The 10,865-nt window shown below is 38.8% G+C and overlaps 1 protein-coding gene across 1 annotated transcript; it reads right to left on the reverse strand.

Annotated features, from left to right (window-relative positions):
• Positions 1–266: 266 nt before the first annotated feature.
• LOC122411390 (G-quartet DNA-binding protein TGP1-like) lies at positions 267–2,015 on the reverse strand. The gene has a single exon (XM_043420138.1). It carries the CDS (start codon positions 2,013–2,015, stop codon positions 267–269), a length of 1,749 nt encoding a protein of 582 aa, XP_043276073.1.
• Positions 2,016–10,865: the final 8,850 nt, after the last annotated feature.

The raw sequence follows: 10,865 nt of genomic DNA on the forward strand, positions 1-10,865 counted from the left end.
TGGACACTCTATAATTGGCAAAGCTTCTTCATTTATTCCTTCTTCCATTAAAAATTCCCTAGTATCCGTAAAAATCGTATTTATTGCCACCTTTATATCCTGAATTCCGTTTTTCGGTTTGTTTACATCTCTTATTTTGTGGAGGTCCTCCGATAAACCATCCTGAGATTCTTTCTTTTTAATCTTCTTCTTTTTCTCCGTTGTACCTCGTTCGTTCCCTTTATCCATTTTTCCTTGTTTATCATCATTAAGCACGGGTACAACGTCTATTCGTTTCCCGCCCGAGATGTCGACGGTTGAGGCTCTTGGTGGACCTCGATCGCTTGAATTTCTGGCCGTTGTCGTTCGTTGGTTTGACGATGGTCGTTCGGATTATTCGGCGGCCGGTATCCTCCATTGTTCTGTTGCGGTCTCCAATTAGGGTTTTGATTTTGTCGGTTATATCCGTTCTGCTGATTATTATTTCCATTATTGCGATTTTGTTGAGGATATCCATTGTTTGGCCGCTGGTTATAATTTTGTTGATAATTGCCATTATTGGGCCTCTGATTGTAATTTTGCTGGTAATTGCGGTTCTGTTGATTGTTCCAGCCATTGTTGTTGTTATAACCTCCATTGGGTCGGTTATTTTGGTTCCAGTTTGGATTTCCCCGGTTGAAATTGTTCTGGAATCCACCCTGGTTATTCCAGTTGTTATTTTGAGGCATTCGGAATGGCCTTTGCTCGTTTTTGTTTTGATTTGGATTCGTCGAGGTTTCTTTTTCTTTTTTCGAGTTTATCGGTCCATGCCGATCGATCTTTCCCAAGAATTCGATCAATTGTTCCAATGTTTTGAATCCACGGCTTATTATAGTTGCCTGAATCTCATCCGTATAATGCTGCGAGAGTGATGCAATTATGTCTTCATCGCTTGGAGGAGGGATGAGATCCTTCGCGGCTCCGAAAATGTTGATCGTATACTCCACTTTCGATGTTTTATTATCCTTATCGGAGTAGTGTCCGAATTCAAGGTCTTTCCTCACCTTTCTCTGGACATCGGTGCTCCAGAAACGCTCAACGAATTTCTTCTCCACTTCCTCGAAATCCTCTACACGGTCCTCAATAAGAACCCACCACTCCTTTGCGGCTTTCTCTAAACATTGTCCCAGCAAATATTTCATTTCGGTGATCGTGGGGTTTGTTACCTCACAATACCGCCGGAACTCCTTAATGAACTTCATCGGTCTTTTCCTTTCCGATCCATCGTATGTGGGAGGTTTAATTTTTATCTTGTTTGGATGCATGTCCATTGGCAGCATCGTCCGAATCCTATCTGTTTTCTCTTCGGGCTCATATTTTTCCTCGTCGTTCTCAGATTCGTCATCTGAAACTACTTTACTGGGCTTTGGAACGATCCGAGTGCTCTCCGTGTTTGGACTATGAATTTTGTCCTTCGATTCAAGATTCTCCACCCTTTTCTTGATTGCGCTGACATCAAGTTGTATTTGAGCCACACTAACCTCAATAACGGCACTTTTCGACTCATTTTCCTGAACTATTTTTGTTAAACCCGTTACGTGACGTTTAATTGGGTCATATATTCTGTGAACGTCACTAGCGATTGTAGCTTGCAGAGTCTTGAATTTTTCCGTAAATTCAGACCTCAAATCGCTAGTGGCCTGATTATTTCGTGCAATCTCGTTAGCCATGCTCTGTACTTGTGTTTTCATTTCTTTCATTGCGTCGATTAGGCTCATCAATAGCTCATGATTTAATTCTGCGAATTCAATTTTTCCTTTATTCGATTTAGGGGTTTCAAATTCCTCCATTCTAATTTCTTCATTTTGATCTTTATTATCATCGTCAAATTTCTCTTGCTGTTCAAATCCGAAATTCCCACGAGATTCATTAAAAATGTTCCCCGCCCCTGGAGGAGGAACTGAAGTGGTTAAATCGACATTTTGTGCCGTTCGCTCATCGGGATTTTGGAACCCGGAATCTCTCGCTGTTTCGTCTCTATCGGTCTTCTCTGCCATTTTGACGTAATTAATTAATTTCATTCAACAAATCTCACGCTCGTTTGCAATACCTGTCCCTGTTCGGGCGCCAGTTATAACGTAACGCTCTCGCCGACCCGGCCTGAACGCCGCCACGCGTCGGTTCGAGCTACCTTATTTTTAAAGGAGCAGGTATGAACGAGACGAGAGACAAAAATTATGTTGATAAGATAACAAAATGAATTTATTAGACAATACTATTGTGTTTTTACAAAATGATACGCGTTTTTACAAAATGATACGCGTTTTTAATTTTAATTATGTTTTTACAAAATGATAGCGAAAATGACGCGTTTTTTAATTTTAATCTTTTTTTTTGTCCGCGTTGTTTAACCAAGTCAGGCGAGAGAAGACTCGAAAGACCCGGAAAAACGGAGCGTTTTACTGTGTGAAATTTCGATTGAATTTTCAAATTTGTTTTTGTTTTTTGTTTATACAATAAAGAACGCTTTAAGGTTTATCGTGTCCCTGCTTATTCTATTGCCTCTCCTTTCCGCTTGCATGAAATTTTTCAGGCAAAAAAAAAAACAAACAAAAAATAATGAAATTCGCAACGCTACTAATTGACAACCGATGTCCTGTAATCCTAACCGCTTGAGCCTGAGTCCTTACGCTTGGTAGCAATTCAAGAGTGTTGTACGCTTTTTGTTTTTACAATTTTTTTCAATTTGTGATCGCTAGGATGCTATACAAACTCTAGTCTTACCGCTGCCTCTTGAATTAATGCTTTTATCCGCTTGTTATTTGTTTCTACTCGTTATAATTAGTTCGGACAATTTTTCTTGACTTTAGAGTCGTACAATGGACTATAGATTCTTAAATTATTGAATTCTAACGCTAATCAGTTCGTTCGACCCAACCAAATCGGATAAATTATGAAACAATTTTGAATTTAATAATAATTAATCATAAAATCATTTATTTACCGCCTCTATTCTCAATACACCCAAAAATGCTAGGTGGAAAGTTTGTGCTTGACCACGGGCCTCAAACGTCGCCGAATGGCGCCAATGCTCAAAAACACAAGACAGGTTAGGATGTGAACCCCAGACCACGGGCTCGATACGTCGCCGAGTCTCGCCAATGTCCTGAGCATTCACTAGGTTAGGTAATTTTGCCCACGGACCACGGGATCGATACGTCACCGAGTCTCACCAATGCCCCGTGCAGCAAAATTCGGAAATTATAGGTTATGTGGAATGGACCCTGGACTACGGGATCGATACGTCGCCGAGTCTCACCAATACCCCAGGCATCCAAAGGAATAATAGGAGAAAGGATTTTAGGTTATATCAGAATAGAGTGTATTTTGCTATTTGATGTTAGGAGAGCTCTTCTAGGAGATCCGAGTTGGTTCTAGAGGTAGGGTGAACTGCCTTTCGAATGAGCCGTGCACCGACTCTTATACCCCGTTCCCCACTCTAAATTCTCTCAAACGCCGAATTTCTCTGTTTCGGACGCGTTCTGCGCATTCTTTTGTAACGGGCCTCTCTATTGGCTCGCTGCCATATTTCGCGCCTTGCCATTGGCTGATCGCTATTTTGCCCGATGCGCCGAATTCCGCTTTGATCAATTTTCAGCTTACCGTGACTTTAAAATAATGAAATTACAATGTCAATTGTTGTTGCTTAATTATTTGAATGATTTGGCTCCATTGTTTCATTTAATATCTTTTAATTTAATTTAATTTGAAAAATCACAAAAAGTCACGTTCGGGTTCCTATAGCCCATGAACGCTTAGCCCCGCGCATGCGCTGTGATCAAGCATCTCGTTCTATTTAAAATAACCCAAATTTTCTACAAGCTTTAATCTTTCCTTTATTTTTCTTTGATAGCGGCTATTTTTCCCGACATTTTGAGCCTAATTACGCTCATATTGATAAATAAAAAGCTTGAAAACAATTAGAATAAAGAAATTATGATTTAGTTTGATTTCTTTTCAAGTGGCGCTGTTCGGAGCGTTGCCCGCCGGCTCGCTCGGGCCTTTGTGCCAGTCGCCAATATGGCCGCCGGTTGGGACGCACGCCCGTCATCGCGCCGCGATGTTTTTCGCACGCGTAGTATCAAATCGTTCGAGCAGGCTCGGGCCTCCACGCGAGTGTTACGTCTCAATATATGTAATATCGATCGAATTTATGACTGCTGTTACCAGCTGTGCTGCGCCGTGTGCTACGTTATGAAGTTGACGTCAGATTTCCAATCGTCAACAACTAATTTCAACAACCAATCACAACGTCTAAAAATGGATGTCGTCAGATCCAACCAATCAGAAACTTGATGGCATCAAAGTGCCTTTGATGGTGTTATAATATAATATACAGACACATCCATTTTTGAATGTGTTGGTAACTTTTGCATAATCTTGAGCCCGTGCAAAGTTTTTTCTCAGCAATGACGCCACCAATAATGCTGATTTTGGGCTCATTCGATAGAGAATTTCTCAATTAGCTGAAAGTTCAATTTTCAAAGTCGTACATAACTCATAGGCTTCGCAATTAAAAAAAATCACATGCCAATTTTACCCCCACCACCGCGAATCGTTTTATTCAGAGAAAGTATAGTCTCGGCGAGAGCCTCGGGCCAGCAGACGACAGGGCTGTCAATGTACTTGTCCCGAGACTATACCGAGTCTCTTGATATGCTACGGATCACCCCTTATCTTTGATCATGGTAATATGTAATGGAACTTGGTTCAGCAAGTTTTTAAGTGTTTCTTTTCAAATAGTATTGAAGTTTGTATGACTGATATACAGCGAATACTTCTAAACTCTGATATTTCTGTGTTGCAGCATGTGTGCCAATCATTCAAATCATTTACTCCAACCGTATCATGTAATCTAGAAAATTCATTACAAAAGTCTTCAGCTTTTCTAAATACTTCAATGTTCCTTTTTCTATTCCTTTCTGAGTTTTCGAATTTCTAAATTCATTTCTAAATTGTCCTGAAATGGTTTTCCTTCAAAACCAATGCAGCTACGTTAAACGTCTTTGAATTCTGTTGCTCTGTTGAATAAAGTTCGCTTAGTTTTTTTTGCTGCTTTGAGTTCTGGCATAATAAATGTTAGAAGTTTACGGGTACTTTTTTTCAGCAACTATCAAACTGTGGATAATTGAACCTCAGCGGCCGCTTGCAAACTTTGGAAATATATTTCATTGGGGGCACGTTTTGCATGAGATGATATCTCTAGATTCAGAATGCAAAAGCGACATTTAAAGTGAGCAAATCTGTTGGATTTTTCGTGTCTTGAATTTGATCTATCTTTCATTTGAATTTTGAAGAAAAGGGATAAATAAAATCTGTTCTATTAAGGAAATCTTTACATCAGTTCTTTCTTGGTATGAAGACTTGGAAAAAATCGCCAAAGACCAAGGACAGACCGGTGACGAAATATTTCCAGTACAATTTTGACGAAAAATAGATCTTTTGTCGAGGAAACCAACGTTATAAGCCGAAAATCATATTACAGCCCACGAGACGCATTTCTTCACTCTCTTGGGTTCCTATTACACAAAACATATTAGAAGATAAGGGGGAAAATCACCAACGTGGAAGAACAAACCAATGCCGAAATATTTCCAGTACAATTTTGACGAAAAATAGGTCCTTTTTCGTGGAAACCAACGTTATAAGCCGAAAATCATATCTCGGCCCCCAACCCGCTTTCTACCATTCTCTTGGGTTCCCAATAAGCATAACAAATTAGAGTAGAAGAAAAAAATAGCCCAACTCCATGGACAGACCTGTGACGGAATATTTTCTGTACAATGTTGACGAGAAATTTGCTGTTTTTCGTGGAAACCAACGTTATAGGCCGAAAATCATATCTCGGCCCGCAACACACTTTCCTCCATGCTCTTGGGTTCCAAATAGATGGAACATATTAGAGTAAAAGGAAAAAAATCGCCTAAGTCCAAATACAGACCTGTGACGAAATATTTCCAGTACAATTTTAACGAAAAATAGATCTTATTTCCTGGAAACCAACGTTATAAGCCGAAAATCATATTATGGCCCGAAACACGCATTTCTTCATGCTCTTGGATTCCCAATAGACATAACATATTAGAAGACAAGGAGAAGAATCACCAAAGTCCAAGACCAAACCAGTGCCGAAATATTTTCAGTACAATTTTGAAGAAAAATTGATCTTTTACGTGGAAACCAACATTATAAACCGAAATTCATTTCGCGGGCCTCATCCCGGATTCCTCCATGCTGTTGAGTTCCTAATAGGCATAACATATTAGAGTATAAGGAAAAAAATCGCCAAAGTTCAAGGGCATACTTGTGACGAAATATTTTCACGACAATTTTTACGAAAAATTGGTTTTCTATGGTGGAAACCAACTTTATAAGCCGAACATCATACCCAGGGAAAATAAGATTGGGAAAAGTACATTGATGGTCCCTTATTTACTGATAATTTCATGAAAAAGATTATCCCATAAAAAATGTTCGTATGAGAGTGGAATCTATAAAAATGTACTAAGCAAATAATTCATCGAAATTTATACTAAAATCCTATAACCGTCTTAACATAAATGAGGAACTTTTGAGAAAAAAGGCGTGATATCAAACCATAAACTTCCCCTAGGGAAAAAAAGGTTGGGACAAGTACATTGATGGTCTCTTGTTTCTGGATGACATAGAAAAATGATTTAGAAACAGGAAAAAACTTCTATAAAAATAATAAACGAAAAATTGAAAAGTTCAAAAAAATTCAACAAAAATAAAAAACAATCGAAAAAATTCTGTAAAGAAAAATAAAAAAATTTCAAAAAAATTCATAAATATTGAAGACATTGAAAAATGTACTGTCCAAGTTACATGTAGTATAAAAATGTATGATATCAATTGGAGGCCAAGTTTTTATTGATAATTTGGAATATTTATCGAACAAATTGGAAACTTTAATGAAATTCGTGGTAATTATTTTCACGAAAAAAGTTAATTAATGAAAAAAAAGTCATAACGGAAGTTACGTGCAGTACTAAAATGTATTATATCAATTCGAGGTCAAGTATTTCTCTAATCGCGTCAGCTCGCATTACCTCTACTAAACGCGCAGGAACTTCGGCGTTACCTCGCGCTTGGCCGAAGTTCGTTCCGCTGTTATCTTCGGTTACCTTTCGTCGCGTATTGCCGGACTCCTCGCGATCGAACGGGTGTCAATTACCTTTTACCTTGAATTACCTAAGGCACCGGCTGTCCGGGCGTTGCTTATCTTTTACCTTTTACCTAAAGCATCCGCCTGGCGGATGGCTGATTACCTTTTACCTGCACTACGGACGCGCCCCACGCGAATTCCCTCGTTACTGCGTGAGGAGTAAGAGTTATGCGATCTGGTGTATCACCGAATTAATTTCGTTCGAATTTTATTTTGTATCGAATCTACCTCCGTCATAATTTATCTTTTTCCTGTACTCTAGCTTATTCGGCAATTTTGAGTAAAGTCTGAACTATTTCGTAAATTTTGCTTTGTCTTGGCTCATTTTTTTGCGTTGCGAATTGCTACCTTTCCCCCAAGGATCCCCCCCTCTACCTTTCAGTATCTCAGATGAGCTGAGCAGCCGGACCGTCCTCGGTCACTCGTGTCTCTCGTTCCCTCTGTGTCGTATATTATATTATTTGACGTTACCATCGCTGAGAGCGGATAAATTAAAAGTCGAGTAATCGGCGGTACTTCGTACCTGGCGCCCAATTCACTCTCATGGCCGGAGAGAGGTGCGAGAGGACGAGACGGGTGAGCCGAGAAGGGACGTGATCGTACCCCCGCGGGAAAATCAGTATTACAACCGGTATAGGATGAACGTGTTGTATCACACCATTCCCCATGCTGGTACATAATGCGCAAGTCTCTTCGATTTGCCAACTATTGAAAATTAACAATTTTCGTGTATCTTGGAGAAAATTTTTTTTCAAGTAACTTATGGAAAAATCCGAAAAGTTTGATTTAAAAAAAATTTCCATAACTTCATAATGTAAAATTTTTTGTATTTTCGAGTAACAACATTTATCGCATAATCAAACAAGCAATTATTATAATTTCGATCACAATGAATATTAACATCAAATAATAAGTTGTTGGTTAATCAATAAATAAACAAATATTTATCTGTAACGGCACAGTCCAGACCACCTTTCTATTATTAGGTATTACACCCACGTAATGCTGGTAGAAAAAACTCTACATATTATTGAAATCTCATATTAAAATAAAACGCTAAATATTGTTTAAATCTCACGCTAGAATAATGTTACAACGTACCGTTATAATGCTGTTGAGATCTAACGTCAAAACACCGTCAAAACGTAACGTTATAATACTGTTCAACTGTAACGATAGATTGACGCCACGACCTAACGCTAGAATGCTGTTGGAATCCCAACGCCACGTTTGCGTTAGAAACGCGCCACGCTGTAGCGTTACTCGCTAACGCCAAAGGAATATGAAAATGGCGAAGTAGATGGCGCACTAGTCGCGTTACAGCGTAACGCCATACGCCACAGGCTAACGCGTTTCTGGCGTTCATCTGACGTTTCTTGGTTATAGGGGAGACAATAACAGACGCGGTATACAAGAAAATATTGAGGACTATCAGAAATTCTTTCATCGGCGATTGGTCGAGACGGATAGATTCTCACCGGTGATTTGTTGTGATGGGCATCAAGAGGCCCTTGTATGTATCAGTCTAAACCCATATACAGACGCGTCAACTCCGTAAATGTGTTGGTACTTTTGCATAATCTTCAGCCCGTGCAAAGTTTTTTCTCAGTTAGTGGTTTTACCACCAGAACTGGTGGTTTGTACCTGGCTGTTAGTGGGGAAATAATGCTTCTAGTGATCAGTGGTTTTTTCAGTGGTATGTCATGTATAATGAAACCTTGATTTTTTTTTAAATTTTTCGAATATTTTCAGCAAATGAAACAAATTATTTATGAGCTTATAGAAATTATGTATGATTTGAAAACATTATCTGTTTATAAATCTCCATTATGACAAGCTGTTCTAATAAACACATACGATTGTTTAATACATTATTTTTATGTGCTCTTGTAGCCGAGTGAGTTAAGAACGACTCTCATCTTTCATGAGCTAATGGTTGAGTGTTCGTGCTGCCTACATGATTTTTTTTTTGCGAAATGAAATTTAAATCATTAAACAAACTGCAGCCATTCGATTTTTGAGGAACATTACGCCAGAAGCATCGAGCGGAGCGTTTTAGCAAAATATTTTGTAATTGAATAATACTTTTGGGGACAAAAATCTCTAGATATGATCGATATCGACATTATCGACTCAACTTTCTGGGCGCTGAACGTTCACGCTTCACCTTCACACTTCACCTTTACGCTTCACGTGACGTCCGCGACAACAGTAAGCGGTGTTTGGTGTTTGTAGTGCTGTATGTTGTTCGGACTTGTTCGTTCGGTATTTCCCGAAATCTCTACTTATATTGTAGACTCTTCAATAAATTTGTTCATGCGAACGTGTATTTTTTGTTTTATTGACGAGTGCATGACGTGCGTTACGGTCTTTTCTTCAGAAAAATATGCCGAAACCACAATACACTTAAAAATTCCGGGATAAATGGCTCAACGATCCAGTTCTGAAAAATTGGATACAAGCCGTTGAAAGCACGGCTGGTGTAGTAGCTAAGTGCAAATATTGTGGTGTTATACTAAGAAATCACTACGGCGACTTAAAAAGTCATGTATCAACAAAAAAACATCAACAAAATACAAAGGTAAGTCATATTGTGGTATATATGGTATGGATTTGGGAACGAAGAAAATCGCAAATATAGACGACGAATAAAAAATAACAAAACAGTTGAAGTACACAATACAGTAGCGAACTAAGGGCGGCGCAAGGACAACGATGTTTTACGTTTTTCGGAAAGTGAAATAACTGAAATGGCGGTCGAACGTCGAAGTCATGTTAAGGCTTTGGGTTCGAAAGTATGAAGAAAGTCGCAAATAAAAGCGACGAATAAAAAATAACATAAAATACATAGTGGCGAATCAAAGGCGGGAAAAGGGCAACGACGTTTCACGTTTTTTTGGACAGCGGAATGACGGTCGGTAGGGATTTGTAGGGAAATATTGGAACACAAACATAAACGAAAAAGCGCGAACTTACATTCACCATGAAGTAATTAAAAAAAAACAACATTTTCAATAAACCAATGATAGGGCTAATACGATGTGTTTTATATATTTTGAAAAGATTCAGCAATAATTCAATGGAGGGATTAAAGCCTTAAATTGTAAAAATGTATTGCTTATGTATCTAATTTTGATTCACAGGTTGTAACAACTGAGCAGCCGAAATTGCCGTTTAAACCAAGTCGAACAACATCGATACAGCAACGAGAAGCTCGAGTGTCATTATTTATCGCGGCACATAGCAGTATTCGAGTGGTTGATCATATTGGTGAAGTTTTGAACCATACTCACACACCGGAAGATTCCATAAGATTGCATCGAACCAAATGTGCAAATATTATAAACAATGTACACGCCCCACATTTTCACGAATTGTTAAAGGCAGATCTAAGAAACCAACCGTTCAGTTTGCTAATCGACGAGTCGACAGACATCGCGGTACAAAAATATCTCGGTATTGTTGTCATTTACTATAGTAAAGAATAGAAAAAAATCGAATCTACTTTCTTAGATCTGCCTGAATTGTCTGAATGTAATGCAGATGATCGCATTACGGCAATCAAAGGAACGCTCAAAGGTTTTGACTTGTCTCTTTCGAACGTAATGGGAATTGGTACAGACAACGCATCTGTAATGACTGGCATCAACAATGGAGTGTT

This window comes from Venturia canescens, chromosome 5 (genome assembly GCF_019457755.1).
Source record: "Venturia canescens isolate UGA chromosome 5, ASM1945775v1, whole genome shotgun sequence".
NCBI lineage: Eukaryota > Metazoa > Arthropoda > Insecta > Hymenoptera > Ichneumonidae > Venturia > Venturia canescens.

Coding starts and splice junctions, on each gene's coding strand:
- LOC122411390 (XM_043420138.1), bottom strand. CDS start 2,015: ATGGCAGAGAAGACCGATAGAGACGAAACAGCGAGAGATTCCGGGTTC.